Below are 20576 nucleotides of genomic sequence, written 5' to 3' on the forward strand. Positions count from 1 at the left end.
TGTAGCCAGGGGCTTCCTGTTGTTAATTAAGAAATAATTCCCCAGAAGCCATAAGTATTACAAACTCTTCAACCCCCATAATGTCAAGGTGAGCAACTCCTGCTCAGACAACATCGCATCTAACATTGCATGCATCAACAAATGTAAAAATGCACCCACACCACCTTCAACCCCAACCTACAACTCTCAAAACCCTCAACCTGCAACTGCCAAGCCCCCTCACCATGTGCCCTCAAGAAGGATCTTGTCTCTCAAGGGCCTTATTATACAGAGCCACCCTTACACCATCTGATGGTATTACTAAGCACTACACGGGTATGACAGCTAATGACTTCAAGGGAAAATACTCCCAGCATATGCACTTGTTCAGATCCAGAGTCAGAAAGAACTCTACCTTCCAATCTTGTTTTCTTTGGTGACTCCATGATCTCTGAGATGAAATACTCAGCATCAAGTGGGTTACTGTCGACAGAGCTCCACCATATTCACCCAGCACCCCCAACTGTCAGCTCTGCCTCAGCAAAAAACTGCATATCCTCCAACAACCTGCAGTATCCATCAACAATACAATTTCTCATATTGCTGTCACCTGCAGGCAAATTTCAGGCCTCTGACAATTGACAATTCAGATATACCACCTTAGCACCAGCTGCTTCTCTGCACCACCTGCATCAAGGTCACTGCTACCAGCCAACCCCATGATCAGGACCACCATTTACCAACCCCCAATACATACCAGTCCCCAAAGCCTGCTTTGCACTCGTTCACACGCATGCATATGTGCATGCACACTGGTATGCATACACAAGTGTATGTGTATGCATGCATGTGTGCAGACATGCATGCCCATGTACAGATGCACACACTTGCATCAATATACACATGCACACAAAACTATATAAGCATGTCTACACACCCACATATAGAACTATATACTTGCACGTGCTGCCCCTTCCTACTTACCCCCCACCAACAACCTAACAGATTTCTAATTGCCACATGGTCTATTTCCTGTCCTCCACATGGTCAATATCCTGTTTGCCATGCAGTATTTTCCAGCTAACTGTTATCCATATACCAACATCAAACTACAACACTGCGTGACCTTCCTTGACCAATTGCAGCCCACCTTACGGTAATAACAATCAACTTCTGTCATTCAGATTTAGAATGGCTGATGACTAGCATCACACTTGAAGCTCAAGAGTACAAATGAATTTGAATCAGACTGTTTTGATCCATATATATATGTATATATATATGAATTATAAAGTTAAAAATAATAGCATGTAAATATTGAGTTAAAAACCCTTTTGCACAGAAAACATCAACACATTCATACATACACCCACACGCATATGTATATATACATTATTTATTTTAACAGTATTTTTCTTTTCTTTGATATATGTAAATAAATATGAAGAGATATCAATTCGTTAACGAATTTTTCTTGATTTTTTTTTTACTCTAAACTGATATTTCACCTTATACCAGGTGGATCATAAAAAACAAGCTTCTGGGTTTATAATCCATGGAATATATTGGAATAACAAATACTATTTGTAAGCTAGATATAATGTATGTCCATTTAATGAGTAGCTAAAAAGCTTGTGACAGAATCATTATTTTGTGTGGTTGCTATGAAGTCATGAGACAGTATTCACTAGCATGTATTTATGTTTTTGTATACTGTAAATCTAATGTGATGCAAGATGAACTTATTTTGCAGCATCTCACAGTCATTACTGTCTTGTGACAATTGTAAACAAGTATCTTTTTCTTGTTCTTCATTGCAACTGACACATTACTGCTACAACTTCTATGTGTTGTCATAAAAATGTTTATTCTTGTACCAACAACTGATAAAGAATTAAAATAATATATAGTGCATAATTAATGTTTTTCTATCTATCTTATAGCATCTTGAGTACAATAAATTAAATGGAGCATATATTTAAAACTGACTAGCTAAGATGGTTTTAAAAGAACTGACTCTCAGAGAAATGCCCTTAATGAGTCTAAGTTGAATTTGTGATGCAGATAAGAACTATGCTGCCATTTGGAGACAGCCAGCTAACAGATACCTAGCCTTAATAAAGAAAAAAATTAACATATATGAAGAAATACTGCACTATTTGCAAAATTCAATCTAAACTAATTTAGATAAACTTTGATTAATTTACTATTTGCACACATAAAATTATTCACATAAAAACCTGAGCAATGCATATTTTGAATGATAGAACAGAAAAAAAAATTCTTTATTAGATAAATTAGACAAGTTACAACTAACAAATGATGTAAGAAAATAAACATGACTACAAATACTATGTGTATGTTAATGTGTGAATTTTAACAGATCTGGTTAATAAATTTGATACTGACACCACCCACTTACTTCCAGTAGAGCAAGTCAAGAAGGCTTCCAGGATTGTAGATTCTGATGACTCAGTGTATTTTTTAAAGATTTTAAATATGCATAACAAGTGGACAGTACACAAGAAGTGAAAGTAGAAAAGTTTTTCTTGTCTATGCTGTCATAAATTGTTGTGGTAATTTGTCAATTTAAGACAATTTGTGTAAAGTGTCATGGCTTTATATTAATTTTCAGTTATATAAACTGAGTCGTCCAATATTCATAGTAAAATGTGTCTCCAGATGTCTATTTAGAGTTATGTAGGATGACAGAACATGTGTGTAAAGTAAGCTAGCTTGAAAATTCATATTAAGTCTTTTGAGACTTGTGCAGATATCTGCAACATAGACAACATTTCGAAGTTCATAATTGCTATGGGATCAAGGGAATATGTACACCACATTACTTAATTTAATATTAGTATTCAAATTACAGTTAGAGATGTGACAAAGTGCATAACGAATTGCTTTAGTTTGTTTCAACAATATATAACAGACTGGTGCTGCCGTTGCTGTTTAGCCCCAGGTCAACCTGATTAAGTAGACTCATGATCAAAGGCATTCCAGCTATGACACCCAACATCTTTTTAAGATCAGTCACTCATGACATTATCTAAGGTGTCCTTCCTACTTATAAGATGCTAGGGTGTGATTTGAGAAAGATTAGGCCATTACTTATAGCAGGCTGATTTAAGTAGTTGCTGGTGTTGTTTAGCTTCAGATCAGACCTGGTAGAGGTAACCTATGATTAAAATCATTCCAACATCAACTATTTCAACATTTTAGGGGTATTTTCACTACATTATCAGTGTTGTTCCCATTTTAAGGCAGTAGGGTGTGGTTCAAGAGAATTTGGTTGCTATTTCTAACATGTCAAGTGACGTTTCCCAGCCTCCTTCACTGGTGTTAACTAACAGTGCATGAAGCATTGTCTTAGGGGTGCTTTTATCACATTAATAATCTATTTTTCTAATTGGAATAATTATCAAAACCATCACTACTACTTTAACATCCACTTTCTATTCTATTGAAAATTGAATGGTCCTGAAATACATTGCCATACTATTGTGGTCATTATCCTCTTATCTACAACCTCATTCTAACATTTTGAGATATTATCTCATCACTTTTTCTACATCTTCTTTTGACATTATCAGAAAATTTTACTCAGTACTCAATGTCCATATATATATATATATATATATATATATATATATATATATATAGGCAGCAATATCAAAGGGAGGATCATTAGGAAGATAGTTTTTGTATGTGGCAGATGTTCAGGAGCAATAAACACTGAGAATGTGCAGAAAACAACTTCTGCCACATTCCAGGCAGAAAAACTAGATGTAGTTGATAGCTTCCGCTATCTGGGTGACCAAGTTAGTAGTGGGTGAGTGTGCGCTGAAAGTGTAGCTGCTAGAATAAGAATAGCCTGGGCAAAGTTCAGAGAGCTCTTACTTTTGCTGGTGACAAAGGGCCTTTCCCTCAGAGTAAAAGGCTGACTGTATGATGCATGTGTACGAACAGCCATGCTACATGGCAGTGAAACATGGGCTGTGACTGCTGAGGACATGCGTAAGCTTGCAAGGAATGAAGCCAGTATGCTCCGATGGATGTGTAATGTCAGTGTGCATACTCGACAGAGTGTAAGTACCTTGAGAGAAAAGTTAGACCTAAGAAGCATCAGTTGTAGTGTGCAAGAGAGACAATAGCGCTGGTATGGACATGTGGCAAGAATGGATGAGGATAGCTGTGTGAAAAAGTGCCACACCCTAGCAGTTGAGGGAACCTGTGGAAGAGGTAGACACAAGAAGATCTGGGATGAGGTGGTGAAGCACGAACTTCGAACATTAGGCCTCACCAAGGCAATGACTTGTGACCGAGACCTTTGGAAATATGTTGTGAGTGAGAAGACCCAGCAAGCCAAGTGAGACCATAATCCGAGGCCTCTGCCAGGAGTGTAGCCAGCCCACTTATGTGTACCTTTCCTTCATTGGACACTAAGAAACTCCGCTTGCGAAGACCTGTTGAAGCAAGTGAAATCAAAATCGAACCAAATTCAACTGGCACCCATGCCAACCTCTCTTTCACTGGACACTAAACTCGGCTTGCGAAGACCTGTTGGGGCAAGTGAAAGTGAAATTGTGATGGCACCTGTACCAGTGGAATGCTAAGAGCACTGTCCAAGCGTGATTAGGAGAAGGAAAATGATATAGTATAACCCCGCCTTTTAATCTAGAAGTTTCTACCAATGTAGCCAGGGGCTTCCTGTTGTTAATTAAGAAATAATTCCCCAGAAGCCATAAGTATTACAAACTCTTCAACCCCCATAATGTCAAGGTGAGCAACTCCTGCTCAGACAACATCGCATCTAACATTGCATGCATCAACAAATGTAAAAATGCACCCACACCACCTTCAACCCCAACCTACAACTCCCAAAACCCTCAACCTGCAACTGCCAAGCCCCCTCATATAACATAACACTTCATATAGGCTACATATTGTATGAGAAAAACTTTTTATTGCTAACAATTTTAGCTTTCATGGAGTATACAGTATTGAGATCATATCCTTCTATTCCTGAATACTGAACAAGGCTTTTTGCCAGATGTCGCAGAGATTTTCTATTTGTTGTTACTAATTAATAATTTAGTGTCTGCTGTTGACATTTTAGGCCAATTCTCTGATTTTAAACATATCTACAGCACATTTTATAGATTATGCAAGGAAAATCAGATCATAAACATACAAAAGTTTTGAAGTTCATCAGCTCCTGAACTTCTGCATCAGTGTTTCAAAAACTATGGTATAGGAGAGATTAAGTAAAGAAGCCCTAGTGAACATCTGCCTACATTTTATGTTCTTTGAAATTGCTGCCAATACTGATGTAATAGAACTTGTTTTAATACCTTAAAAGGTCTGTCATGAGCAAGTCATTTACATTTTTTTTTAGTAATTACACTACATGGCTCAAGATCCAACTAACGACCTTTCCAAAGTGCACTGTGTGTTTGAGTTCTATAGATAAATTAAAATCATAGATTTCTGAGGATTTGGTGCAGGCTATAAGTGCTGCTAGTTTTGTTTTCTTTTTTTAATTTAGGTTCTGCAATGATACTACTGATAATTGTTAATCAAATCTCACTTGGATCAACTCATTTTTGAGTAAAGTACATGTGGTTGGAATATACTAAACTCTGTTTATCGAAAGAATGATTTTTTCATAATTACAAAAGAAACTCTGGCATAAAGATAAGACTATAACAATCTTTGACTAAAATCTATTTGCATACTCATGTATATAGAAAGGGAAGAGAAGAAAGTAGTTGTTGAAAAAAAACTAAGAACAAGTGTTTTCAGCATCCCTCATCATTCTATTGTTACAAATCTTCTCAGTTTTAGTTCATTTTGTCTCCTGAACTATTTTAAAACTATATCAATGGTTGTATTCATGATTTTTTGGTAATATTTTCAGTACTCTTTTCAATCCTAATATTATAGATGTATAATAATTACACATGTGTGTAGTTTCAACCTTAATGGTGTGTATGTGTTCAAAATCTGTACAGAATTATATATGTGTGAGTAGAATACCACTGATCTACTAAATAATACAAATAAACTAAACTTAATAAAGGAAATGTGTGCATGCACATGCATGAATACACACAAATGTATATATTTGTATATATCTTCCACATGTAACAAAGAATTATACTAACTGTTCCAGGCTCCCTCATATTGGTATCTATCCAATATTGATAATAAACAATATTATTTTTCAAAATCACTAATACTTGTATTTTTTTTTTCTGAGATGTATTTCATAGTGATGACTATTTTCTTGAAATATCTTCTGAACCTGAGACAATCAACAACACATTCAAGATGTGGAAATAGCCCAAAATGAAGACATTACTAACACCTATTCTTGCACACTCAAATTCAGTTGGTTGTGTAACAATTGCTGAAAATCATGATGAGATAAAATTTAAACAATATGGACAAGATTAACATTTTTAAGACATGCAAATGAATTTAGATTTCTTTTCTTTTTGACATACTAACGCTAAAATGAAAAGCAGTTTGAAAGTGGAGGATTTGTAATAGTACAAACAGTAATTTAAAACATTTCCTGAAAGAAAATTGAATTCGAATCTTGTAAAAATATGCTACTTTTATTAAGAGATGCAGTTTACAAATTTAGATTAACAGAGTGTAGCAAATATAGGTGTTCCGTTCAATTGCCAGTTGACATATCAAATCATGGTAGTCTTGAAGTAATTCATATATTCTAAATAACATATACTATACTTCAGTATTAGTTTGGTTTATTTACTCTCTAATACCAAAGAGTTTATCTAGATATGTATTAGATTAGCAATATAAATCACAAAGAATATTTTAAAATTAACAGTTAAATACTATGATTAAGGAGTAACTATTACAATGAAACAATCTACAGTCATTACAAAATTCTATAACACCAGTACATACTACTTAAGTTTATTTGATTTTAACTATTTTAAAAGCCTTCTATTTGATCTCTCTAAAAATCCCTGAAATCACTTCCCAGCATTGTGGAAAAACTTCCACAGAGTTTCAAATTAGCAGAGGTTTTGCCTCCACTTACCGTCAGTAGGCTTCAAGCCTGGTGTAGGTAAGAAATAACCTGAAAGAAATAATTTACACTCCCACTACAATATACATGTTATGGATAACAGTAGCATTCTTGATAGTTATAAACATACAGTCCTTTAGATTTACATCAAACTGAAAAAATATAGCTCCAGAACTCAAACATATAAAATATATTCATATTAGTGGTAGAATATTTTTCAAAAGTTTTTCACAAGTATTACCAACCAAATTCTGTCCTTCATTCACTGAAAAGATTTTTTATATAATTTTCATATTAATTTACATTGATTATCAGAAAAAACGAAAATAGGTTAAAATCATTAGATTGTTTTGCCTTCCTGTAATTTTGCTTACAATAGCATTCGCACAATATTTTAAAATTACTGTAACCTGTTAATTGCTTCAAGCAGTAGTTTAAGTACTGCAATATATAAACCAAGCCACTAATATTGTCTTTCCAGTTATAGAAATCTTTTTAGGCTGATACAAACACACACTTACACACATACTTACACAAAGTAAACATTAATTTGTCACACAACAAAAATATACAATGCCATCCATGGCCAGAAATCAGCAGATAAAATCATAAGAAAACAAAATGTAGTACAAGACCAAATAGTGGTGAGAAGTGATGAAATTAAGGAGGAAAAGGAATATATCTACATGTGACAGTAAATATATACCCAAATATGAATGCTGAAATTTTGTGCAGAGTAAAAAGCTCAATGGATGGTATTTACCTTGATTAAAGATGTGTCTAACCCTTTGATACCAACCAATCTGTGGCATAAATTTCCAGTTTTAAAGTGATCTAAACTAAAACCATTCGTCAAAATTTCATGTTAATTTATGTTCATGTTAATTTATATTAATAATTTCAAAGTTATTTTAGTAAATCCTGCATTATTTAAAAAATTAATTGAAAGCAATGCAGTGTATTTCTACAAAAATAGGATAACAAAAGAGTTAAAGCACAGTTGGAAATCCTGCATGCCAATCCCTTCAATGGTATTACCCTATCTGCACTTGTCTACACAAGTGAGATATGGGCTACTCCATAAAGAAAACAAAAAGAAAGAATGACTATCTACAAACAGAAGGTCATGGAGCATATCCAGAAAAGACAACCTGAAAATGGAGTAGAGTAAATGAGGTGACTGTTGAATACCAAAAGCACAAGTTTTGATGGGTTGGACATGTTGCAAGGATCACAAACCTGTACAGAGATCAGAAGAAATCATTCCGAACACCATGAAGATGATGAGAAGACGACAGCCAAAACATTTGGGCCAAATGGAAGGTGAGGGTACAATCAAGGAAAGAAATAGAAACACATTGTAACCAGCAATGTATTAAGACATGTACATGTAAGTGAGTGTATCTGTGTGATTGTTTACTGATTATGCTCAGCTATGGCTACAGATGGCAACACCATCATTTACAGCTCAGCTACAGGCAGTAATGGCACTATTTGGAGCTAAGCTGTGACTGGTAATGTTTGTTGACATTTCCTGTCAACTAATCATCTACTCGTTCTGTGCTATTGAATTACTCTGGAATAAAACATTCCATACTTGAAAAACTGATTCGGGTTGATGACAGGAAAAGCATCTGGCTGCAAAAATCCTGCCTCAAACCCTTCCCCCATCTAAGCCATGCTACTATAGGAAGTAGATGTTTATCAAATGATTAAATTTTAAATATCTAGATATATATATATATAAATTTGTAGAATAAGATATGGATTCTGAAAATCATGTGGCTATCACAGAAAACTCCTCTAATGGATTCAGCTAATAGTCCACATAGTAATCCAATACAGAGAAGTGTAATGCAGAGTGTCCATGTAGCTAAAATCTAGAAGATCCAATCAAATGAAATTACTAGAGTTGAATCATTGGTGTAACCATGATGTCCTGGAGATCTGATGAGCTAGCTTTCTTTATCTGCATAGAATTGTGAATATATGATTGTATTGTATACTGCATAGCATGCATATTGATGCAATTTATTCAATACTGAAATTATTACTATATGAAGAAGACTGTAAAGTGGCTGTAATCCCAAAGATGTCAAGTGGTTAAATAAATATATTCATCTCTCATATCTCCTGACATTTTATGGTTCATATATATAACAAACACATGCACACTATATCAAAATATAGGTATATATCTATATATGCAATCATATAGTACATATATATTCACACATACACACTCTGATATGCATGTATAAATGTGTGTATATATATATACATGTACAGAAGCTGGGTACAGGCAAAATCAGCTGTAGTGTGGAAAAAGAAGACAAAATGAAGACACTACTGGTACATATATATAAGATGGCAGTGGGATGAAGAAGAGTCAAACGATTCAAGTGGAAATAATTTTTGAAAGGCAAAACAGGGAAGAAGTGATGAAATCTAATTTCATGATATTGAAACTCATGGAAAAGTTGACACGGGCCTGCAAAAACTGGTGAAATACTATGCTAGACTAAGTCACAGCCAACTATGTATCTATGCTCATATGCATATATACTGGTAGAGGCAATTGGAGTTGCACAGATGCCAAATATGTAGAAACTTACTTTTTTGTTAAATTTACGTTCATGTGCTTGAGAAGTGAAATTGTAATTGTGGCCATTGCTGGTATCAAGTAAATGGCACCTGTGAAATTGTAATCATGGCTGTTGTTGGTAGCATGAAATGATCTTTCAATGTTGGGCCTCACGAAGGTGAGGGATGAGGTGGTGAAGCATGGCGATAACAACTGACTGAGACCTTGGTGATATGCTGTGCTTGAGAAGACTTGTCAAGCCAAGTGAAACCATAGTTGTAGCTATTGCCAGTGTCATGTAAATGGCACCTGTGAAATCGTAGACATGGCCATTACCGGTACTGTGTAAATGGCACCCATGCTTGTGGCATGTAAACAGCACCCATTACACTCTCAAAGTGGTTGGCATGAAGAAGGGCATCCAGCCATAGAAACCATGTCAAATGAGACTGGTGCAGCTCTCTGGCTTACCAGTTCCAGTCAAACCGTCTAACCCATGCCAGCATGGAAAGTGGACATCAAATGAAGAATATCATACAAGCTTTAGAAATTCAATTTCAGAGGTGTATCCACATACAAGATGTGCATATAAAACATAAAATCACCATCATCATACTTTATCATCATCCAACCCATGCCAGCATGAAAAACAGATGTCAAAGGATGATAATGATAAGAGATTGATGATGGTTTTATATATTATATATACATATGATATTATCAATTATATATACATATATATACAACTCTGAAGTTGAATTTTTAAAGCTTGTATGATATATGAATATTTTGAGACTGGATTTATAGTTAATTTTAATTGTATGACATAAATAAGCACTATTTTCATTTTTTTTAAAACTTCATATATTTATATATACAGCAAAATTATAAAACAGAAGCAACTCTAATGGAAACGTGCTTTAGTCAACAAAACTCTTGGGTAGACTACATTTGTTCTGCAGTTTAGTGCTCCAACGAAAAAATGTTTCCTTGCACATGCAAGCAGGCAACACAGAGCTGACCATGAGAGAAGCAGGAACTTGTCAATTCATCTCCAGTAACACAAGGGACCGTTCTAAAGATTTTTTGATGATCATAGGAGATGGCAAAATTACTGGAAGCAAAGTGCTTCAACTGAACAGGTATATCAGCTGGAATTAATGTATACACTAAAACCATCATCCTTAGCAAAACTGTTTGCCAAGGTGATTTCAAACACATGAAGCATTAGTTTTGATAGCTAATCTTCTATCATTAGCATCCAAATTTCATAGCAACATAACAGGTAATTCCACTTTCAGCTGCATGTGATCAGCATGGCACCAACAACTTTTGATGTCACTATCACAGCACACCAACTGCAGCAGATGCAGGTATTGTTCTAAAGAGACAACAAATCCACTTCTTTTGCTCAGGCATTATTCTGAGTTGCACCAAAATGCCTGGGCCAAACTTTGTAAAGATTCATTCAGAAATGGTGACACTATTTCAAGACAAACTTTTGTGCTTATTACATAAAACACACACACACACACACATCAGCTGTTTGCTCAGTTCTAGAAAGATCAGAATAATTTGATTCCTTCAATAATTTCACTTTCACCTTAAATGTTAACTGTGCACATGAGAGGATGGAAAAGTTGTCAACAGACATTGGGAAAATAGAGAAAGAAGCAAACAATAAAGACTACAGGAAGGAGTGAGAGGGAGAGAGGAGGGGAGATGGAATTGTAAAAGTAGTATAGAGAACAGAAGAAAAAGGAAACAGTACACATCTTGACACAGTCCTAAGATAATGTTGAATCACCCTGTGTTCCCACTTTAGTTCTGATGCAATAACATGTCCTCCAATAAAATGATTGCATTATGTTGATGTAGCAAATAGGCACTCCATACAGCATTGACAATCTTTCATAAAGATTCCATGTCAAAAAGCCTTCTTGAAGTTGATCACAAGCAGCTACTGGAACTCTCAATTCAGCTCAACAATGTTGCATAACATGGTGATTTGTTCACTGCATGACCTTCCACTCATCAACTGCTTTGATCCATATTAAGTTGCAAAGATGTCCCAATTCATTAGTCAAATTGCAACCAAGATAAAACAGTCTTATGCTCTAGACAAGAGCATTACACTTGGAAGGTTGGCATTATCTTGAGTGGGCATACAACAAGAGCACTAATTGGAGAGAGACCAGTAAATGATCAGATCAGCACAGCAAGTTTCAACACCTAATGCTAAGGTAATAGTTGAGCAGATCTGTGCCCTAAATGCAGCAAAGGAAAATAAGGCAGCATTCTGTAACCAATTGCAGGATATAGCTGATCTCATTTCTGGTAACATCAGAAATGAGATCAGCTACTTGTGCATTAGTACAAGGCAGCAGTTATCCTTGCAAGAAGTCTACTACCAATCATGGGAAAGATGCTGGCAAAATCTAGGGATTGGAAGGATTCATTTGAATCTAAGGAAGAAGTAGGCAATAAAGTCTATGTGACCCTACAGAATGGGGGTTCTCAAACAAGCAGGAACATTGACCAGAGTGAAGAATTTTCAAGATTCAGAGAGAGAAAGAAGTGAGGGATAGTGGACCTATTTCCAACAGATCCTCATGTGAAGTGTCAATAGGATACTTAGAGGAAGAAGAGGCAACATCAGAGAATAACGGATCTTTGAAGTCTCATGGAACCTTATCAACATGAAGAGAAAATAAAAAACCAAAAGGGACCAAACAAAGGATGTATGCACATATATATTTATATATATATTTATGTATGTCTGTGTGTATATACTATATATCTATTTATTCATTTTACATCTTGGTTTTGCTTGCTAGTAAGAGTGCATGAGCTGGGCAAATATATTTTATCAAGGAATTGTTTTAAAACCCAATACTCTAATTGTTGCTAATTTTTACCTACTTTTTAAAGTAAGGAATTATTCTATTAATTTTTGAAATTGCAGAGCTAGAGGAGAATTTTTTGACAGGGGAATGTCAATAAATGTCACCATCCTTTTTATCTTTTACCTCAACACTTTCATACAAATCACAAAATATTGTTTCATACAAACACACATTGTATGTATGTATGTTTATATGTATGCATGCATGTATGTATGTATGTATGTATGTATGTATGTATGTATGTATGTATACACACTGTGTACTTCTATACAGCATTTGTCAACCAATTTTCCTCACATGGCATTGGTCAGCCAGAGATTACAGTAGAAGGTACTTTCTCAAGGTGCCACACAATGAAATAAAACTCAAGACCATGTATTTAGAAAGCAAACTTCACACCAATACAACCATGCTTGCACCTAAGGAGAAATTGTGTATATATAGGAGCATGAACCATTGTGTGTATAAGTACATTTGGTGACATGACAACGTGTGTTTATGTGTGGTCAGAAGAAGGTATGTTGGAATGTAGAGCAATAGGAGGAAGGTTTATATTTGTGTCTATTTTAGTGTGTACATTTCAAAATTATGTTATGTTATGTTTGTGAGAGTATTATAAATACAAGAATGTAAGCTCTCTATTTCTGGAAGGAGGGAGGGAGTAAGTGAGCAAGCATATGTATGTATGTATGCATGTATGTATATATTATATAGACAGACAGGCATGCAGATATACATATACATGTGACAAATAGATAGAAAGACACAAACAGAAAGATAGATATACATATACATGTGACAGAGACAGACAGATATACATGAGACAAAATGATAGACAGAGAAACAGATAGATAGACAGACAGACAGAAATATGTGAGTACACAGGTGCAAAAGAAGGTGGAGAAAATAGTACTTAAATACTAAAGACAGAGTAAAATAGTGTTTTATTGAAGCTGAAAAGGCTTCACAAACTGCTACTCAGAGTTTCACATAACTGATCATCAGAGAGTTGTGAGTACTCTGAACAATATAATGGCATATAAGTGTTTATAAAACAAGGCAGGTATAATTATTTAGTAACTGAAATAAACATCTCAAGCTGATTGGACAGCATGTTATTACTTATCAAAATAACAATCTGTTAAATGAAGACAATTGACTATTGATGGAAAGTAAATATAAGAAGTAAACATTGAAAAGTGAGTTGAAATTGAATTAAAGCTGATTAAGATAAATCACCTACATACATGAAAATGGTTATAATAGCTACAGTTGGTTTTAGAAGAAACCCTAAGTGAAACCTTAGGATGTAACCCTAAGTGTAAGCTTATAAATCTGATTAAGACCAAAATAGGTATTATTAGTTAAAATCTTACTTAGAGCGACAAATGTTATAGAGTTCCTCTTATGTTATTAATTGGTTTAAGGGTATTAATGATAAACAGAACTGTAGATTTACTCAGATATTGTGGATTTTTATGAGTCTATGACAAGAGTAAAAGCCTGGTATTTTGCTAAGCCATATGTGTCTATCAGTGACTCAGACATTGATATCATCTTGCATACCAAGAAATCATTACTGCTTTTAATGGCACTACTTGGTCTGATTATCAGTTAAGTGAATGTGAATATGTTATATATGTATGCATGAGTGAGTACTATAGATATATGAATGTGCTATATATATATGTAAATAAGTTGGCTCAGTATGTGCTGTATGTGATGTTATGTATGAAATATATATGTGTGTGTGTGTGTACATGCATATGTATCAATGTGAGTGGAGGTTAGACTCAGAGATCTATATTTTTTGTAGACACATCTTTCTCAGAAAAAGAGGATCAGACAGACCAGTTTAAGCGTTTTCATCACTTTATCGGAGACTGGGTACTCACTTCTCAAGTATAGAGAAAACAGTAGATTTTTACCCATCTATTTACAGTGTACACAAACTTGATAGAGTTGAACTGATCTGCATCAATTTGTATAAACAGTAAATTACATTAAGTGGTAAAAAATGCTGAAATTAATCCAACTGATTTTTCTTTTCTGCCCTCAGAACAAATGCTCTTTTTTACCATACCTTCCAATTATTGACATATCAACATTTTATATTTGTTAACCAGAAGAAAAAAGTGCAGTAACTTAGTGACATTAGCCCTATATCTTTGCCTTTTCTATTGCTACAGCAATGTTTTTTTTTACTTTACATGCAATACTAACCCCAATTAAATCTATTTTTTGCACGTGTCACCCAACAACTCCTACAATACATAATTGAATACTGAAGCTTTCCCTATCTGTGACTTGAAGTATAGTTTGGTGTAGAATCTTTGCAAACTTTTACATGTTATAAAAACTGAGTCCCTTCTCAGACCTGTCCTCTGCTGAATATTCTTCCTTATTTATCTCTTCAAATCTTTTACCAACCTCCATTTCTCTATGCACAAAGACTACCACCAGCTTCCACCAACCCACAATTAGTAGATTCAGAAAATCCCCAAGACTATTCATTCAATGTAAAATAATACAATGTATGTTACTACTTCACCCAGTTTGCTCTCTTAGACATTGCTTCTAAATTCAGTCATTGAGACTGAAATCAGTCTTGCAGTCTGTACAACCTTGAAAATTTTAAGAAATAACTAGTTAAACAATTAAATGTTAAGGCAAAATTAATGCCTAATGACATGCCAAAAATGGTTAACTAAGTATATTCTGAGAGCTCTTGAATAAATTTAGTTTCTATGGTCACACATTAATTGAATTTTATAGCTAAATATGAGTTTTTGTGTTTTTGTTTATAACTATTCCATAAAATGAATATATGGAAAATATATAAATACATCCAATACATTGAAAACATTAAATTCATGTACAAATGGGATAATTATTAATTAGCCTTTTTTTATATGAAGTATTTAAGAGTATAAAGGCTTCACATTATGAAATATAATGATGAACAGAAATATATTGACTCTGTTTTTTTATATGAATTATTCAAATTATGACTCATAACTAATTTCGAAGACAATACAGCAACCCTGTGCATAAAAATTCTATATCATAGCGTACTTCTGAGTAATGTACAAGCATTGTAATTTATATTCAAAATAATAAAAAAGAAAATAATACTTCATCGTCATTATCGCTTAATGTCTGCCTTCCATGCTGGCATGGGTTGGATGGTTTGGCTGGAACTGGCCAGGCAGGAGCCTGCACCAGACTTCTGTGTGTGTTTTGGCAGGGCTTTTACGACTGGATGCCCTTCCTAGCACCAACCAACCCAGCAGAGTAAACTGAGTGCTTTTTTCATGGCACAAACACAGGTGAGGTCAGTTTTGGCATGTTTTTTACAGCTGGATGCCCTTCCAAATGCCAACCACTTTACAGTGAGGACTGGATGCTTTTTAAGTGGCACCAGTACTGGCAGGGTCACCAATTAACTTGCAAGACAAAGATCATTTGAGAGGGGAGGGAGCATTGGAAGAGGTGATTTTGTGTCATATACTGAAAGGTTATAGTGAGAGAGAGAAACAGAGACAGAAACAGGTGTCTGGCTGTAGGAGAGCAGCATGGTTACCCAGCCATGGAGAGAGAAGGAGACAGCAGGAATACAAGAGAGAGCAGGAGAGAGGTGGTGGCAAAATGCCAGGCATTCTAACAAAGGACAGGGATCAGAATATAAATGGGATGATTGAGTAAGAGAATAGAGAAATAGATGGTGGCAAATGCAAGGGCATAACTTTGAGGTACGGAGGTCACAGGATAAGTGGCAGGGCATTGCCAAAGAAGCATGAGAAGAGAGTAAGGGAAGAGAATGCAGTGAGTGGTGAAAACCTGGATATATAGAGGGGTGGAGGTGGGACTACTGGATAGCAATGATACAGTGAACAGGGCTGTGAGGACAGGATTGGGGAGTGAGACATAAGCATAGGGCATGAAAGAGATGTGAAGAAGAGAAGAGATGTAGTTTGGTTTGTTGGGGTAGGGTGTGTGAAAAGCTTTCTGGTTACATGTGGATGGAACATACAGTGCTTCTAGAATTCAGTTCCACTAATGTGGGCAGGTCTTCTCAAGAACCTCTTATCGCCAGACATCCTGATCCATTGTCATTTCTTCCAAGAGGCCCAGCCTCCTCAGATTGATCCTACCACTTCATCCCATGTTTTCCTGAGTCTCCCTCTTCCACAGGTACCCTCAACTTTCAGTGAGTGGCACTTCTTTATATAGTTGTCTTCATTCATATGCATCACATGTCCAAACCAATGTAGTCTTCTCTCTTGCATGTTGCATTTGATTCCTCTTATCCCCAACTTTTCTCTCAATATATTTGCTCTTTGTCATACATGCACATCCAATGCAGCATACTGCCTTCATTTCTCTCCAGTCTATGCATGTCTTCTACATTCAGAGCCCATGTCTCACTACCATGGAGTATAGCCATTTGCACACAAGTATCATGCAGTCTGCCTTAGACTCCTTTTGTTGCCAACAGAGGTAAATAGCTCTCTAAACTTCTTCCAACCTATTCTTATTCTAGAAACAATATTTTCAGAGCATCCTCCACCATTGTTAATTTGGATACAGAGACTATCTACAACCTCAAGAGAGCTTCCTGGGCATTGAGAGAATCTAAGTCCCATGCGCTCTTAGTGCTTATTGTTCCTGCGCAACTGCCACATATGAAGACAACTTCATTTGTTAATCTATCTATGATTCTATTGCACCTCTTATATATCCAAAGCTTACACTGGGTGCTGTGAATGGAATTTCTTTCAACTCTTTTCCTACATATTGAGCAAGGTCATTTACCTGATGGAAAGAGAGTCTTGTCTTCTATCTTGTGAACAACAACTTTGGTCTTTACTAGGTTAACTTTCAGGCCTTTTGATTCCAGGTTATGCTTCCATAACTGGAATTTCTTCTCCAATTCTGCTACAGATTCTGCGAGAAGAGCGAGGTCATCAGCATAAAGTAGCTCCCAAGGGCATCCAGTTTTGAATTCCTCTGTTATGGCCTGGAGGACTATAATGAATAAGAGTGGGCTGAGAACTGAGCCTTGATGGATCCTTACCTGTACACAATTCATCACTGTATTCATGGATGACTCTCACCTTACTGACAGCACCACAGTACATGGCTTGTACAGCTACAACAAGCCACTCCTCTACTCCTAGCTTCCTTAGAGACCACCATATAATGAATCAGGGGACTCTGTCGAAAGCTTTCTCCAGGTAGACAAAAACTAAGTACAATGGCTTACTTTTGGCCAAATGCTTTTTCTGCAGCTGTCTCACAAGGAAGATGGCATCTGTGTTACTCTTCCCAGGTACAAAACAAAACTGCATCTCATCTAGTTTAATTCTATTCCTAATCAATTGAGCTATAACCCTCTCAGTAACTGTATAATACTACTACACCAGTCATTGTGGATGGCGCTTTCCTGAATAACCTGATTAACTCAACGGGTGACTAGGCTGTATCCTATACCACTGGATATTTTAATCATCTCAGCACTGATACTTGATGGGCTTCCCAGTGATTCCAAGGGACTTCCCTTGACTTCATATCCTTAATTCTTTTTTGCTTTTTCCTTCTTCACTGTATGAAAGTTACAAGTTTTAGCATGATGTTATTTCCAATAATCATTTAGGAAAAAGCAAAGAATAAACCTACTGCACTTCTCATCTTTTCAGAATGCTTTGCTAACTTCCTTTTATTTCCTTTTTCTACACAAACATTCTGAGTTTTAGAAGGCCTAATTTTATGGCAGTAAGTCTAACACACCACCAAGTTTAATATCACTACCAGATCTTTGTATACCTTTAATAGAATTCACTCTGTTGCAAAAACATCTTTCTGCTAACATTTTTCTTACAGATAATTACTTATAGATATTCAAGTTAATCACTAGCTGTATCAATACTACTCATCTTTCAGGGTCTGAAAACATTATGGACACTGCCACTTCTCTCCTGAGCAATTTACAACAAAAAGTTACCTTTTTCAAAATAAATATGAAAACAAATTCATTTGAGCCATATAAAGACTACAGAAAAGTTCTGGTGTATCTCAAGATACTTAAAGGATTGGTTGTTCTGTGAGCCTCATAACCATGTTAAAATGTGTTCTGATGCCTCCAACAATAGATTGTGAATAAGTATTGTACCTGAATGTGTATGGATATGTGCATGCAAGTGTGAATGAGTGTGTGTGTGTTTTAAGCACATAAAATAATGGGAAACTGTCACTGAGTCAAGTCATTGAATTCAGAGTAATTACAAATTATAGTCACTTCACTAATGTCATTAATCCTCCTAAAGTGTGAATGTTACAAATTTTCCCTATACATATTCTCAGGCTGTATGCCTATGTGTAAAAACAGTTCAGTTTCAAGACAGGTTGATTACAATTCAGTAAGGTTGGTAGTATTTCTTGAATTATATTTCTCAAATGAATAGTAAATAAATTATACAACTTAATCTTAATGTTCTGTTAATGAAATTCACTTCTTGATTTCATCTAAATTTTGGTAATGGCTTCCCAGACAAAAGAAAAAAAATCAAAAACTTTTTATCTCAAATTAGATTTTAAGAAAAATTTTGAAATGAAAATATTCCTTTCAGCAGTCATAATAATTGTTATGATATATAGTTGAAATAATTATAACCACTGCATCAACAACATACACTTGATACACAAAACAAAATGATCACAAATTATCGATTAAGTTGTGGAGACCAAATTCTATCATGCAAAGAACATGAATTTTCAAAAATAAAATATTGAAAGACTTACCCCCTTTATAAATTTCTACGGGAATATGGACACTAGAAGCTGACAGATTCACAGGTTGTTGAAAGCGTGGATGGTACTCTAAAAGAAGATCATCATCTGCTAAGGATGTTGAATCAAAGTAAGTTATATTTCCAATCTGAAAAATGTTGATAAAAAATGAAAAATATTAAAATACATTATATGATAATTTAAGTAAGTAAAACACATAGATAATTTAGTCAAATATTACTTCTTTACCAAAATGTATAAAATTATGCTCTAGTTGCTTCATGGAAGCAAAATTCCTTACTAGCAGGCTTGTAGTTATAAATGTGCAGGTAGTCTTCAAAGAATTTTTTGTTTGTTTCTTTTTTTTGTTTTTGTTTTTGGTAAGTACTGAATATTAATATTGCAAACCTTTTGAATGTGATGAAATACATTATGATAGATGCTATTTAAAATTATATTGTATGCAATTGCGATTCAGTTGAAACTTCAGGTGAACAGAATTGAACTATACGAGTGATCCTTGATGTATAATTTAAGAATAGAAGACAGTCTGTAACTGATTAATTTGTATTATTCTTTTATTCTTTTACTTGCTTCATTCATTTGACTGTGGACATGCAAGAGCACCACCTTAAAGGAATTTTTAGTAAAAAAAAAATCAACCTCTTTGTAAGCCTAGTACTTATTCTATCAGTCTCTTTTACCAAACCACTAAATTACGAGGACATAAACACACCAACATAGGTGGGAGGTCAAATACAGGCACAAATACACACACACATAAATATATACATATATTTAAGATGAGCTTCTTTCAGCTTCCATCTACCAAATCCACTCACAAGGCTTTGGTCAGCCCAAAGCAATAGTAGAAGACACTTGCCCAAGTTTCTTATCACACTGCTATGCCAGATCTGTTCAGGCAATATTTTTTTAAACATGATATGAAACAGAAAGATTTAGAAGCTCAAAAATAGTCAAAACATAAAAGAGCATTTCCCTGCACAATGTCCAACTCAGTATAAGTAGCTTATGAGAAATACTTATGATGCTGAAATAAGCCATATTCAATACTTAATATTAGTTGATATTGTACTGATCTGTTTAAGAGTTTCAAGTAATAATTGCATGAAAAACAGTAAGAAAATATGTAAAATACACTCGTTCTGTGCCATGACAGATTAAAAACAGAAGAATGTTAAATGATCATTTGGATTGAAAAGCTTGGTTATTAAACAAGAGAGTCATA

The 20576-nt window shown here is 35.0% G+C and overlaps 1 protein-coding gene across 14 annotated transcripts in view; it reads right to left on the reverse strand.

The window, feature by feature from the left end:
• LOC106868291 (voltage-dependent calcium channel subunit alpha-2/delta-2) overlaps positions 1-20576 on the reverse strand; it is a 222500-nt gene that overhangs the window by 128024 nt on the left and 73900 nt on the right. For 8 of the 14 annotated variants that reach the window (XR_016242737.1, XR_016242740.1, XR_016242739.1 and 5 more), the window contains exon 5: positions 19340-19475. Coding sequence is in view for 8 of the 14 variants with exons in the window: in XM_052969103.2 (XP_052825063.1) it covers positions 19340-19475 (136 nt within the window). In the remaining 6 variants the exon portion in view is untranslated. Of the gene's footprint in view, positions 1-7060; positions 7100-19339; positions 19476-20576 lie in introns of all 14 variants that reach the window. The other 6 variants (XR_016242734.1, XR_016242733.1, XM_052969105.2 and 3 more) reach the window with 1 other exon arrangement.

Source organism: Octopus bimaculoides, chromosome 1 (genome assembly GCF_046866305.1).
Source record: "Octopus bimaculoides isolate indiv1 chromosome 1, ASM4686630v1, whole genome shotgun sequence".
NCBI classification, from domain to species: Eukaryota; Metazoa; Mollusca; class Cephalopoda; order Octopoda; family Octopodidae; genus Octopus; species Octopus bimaculoides.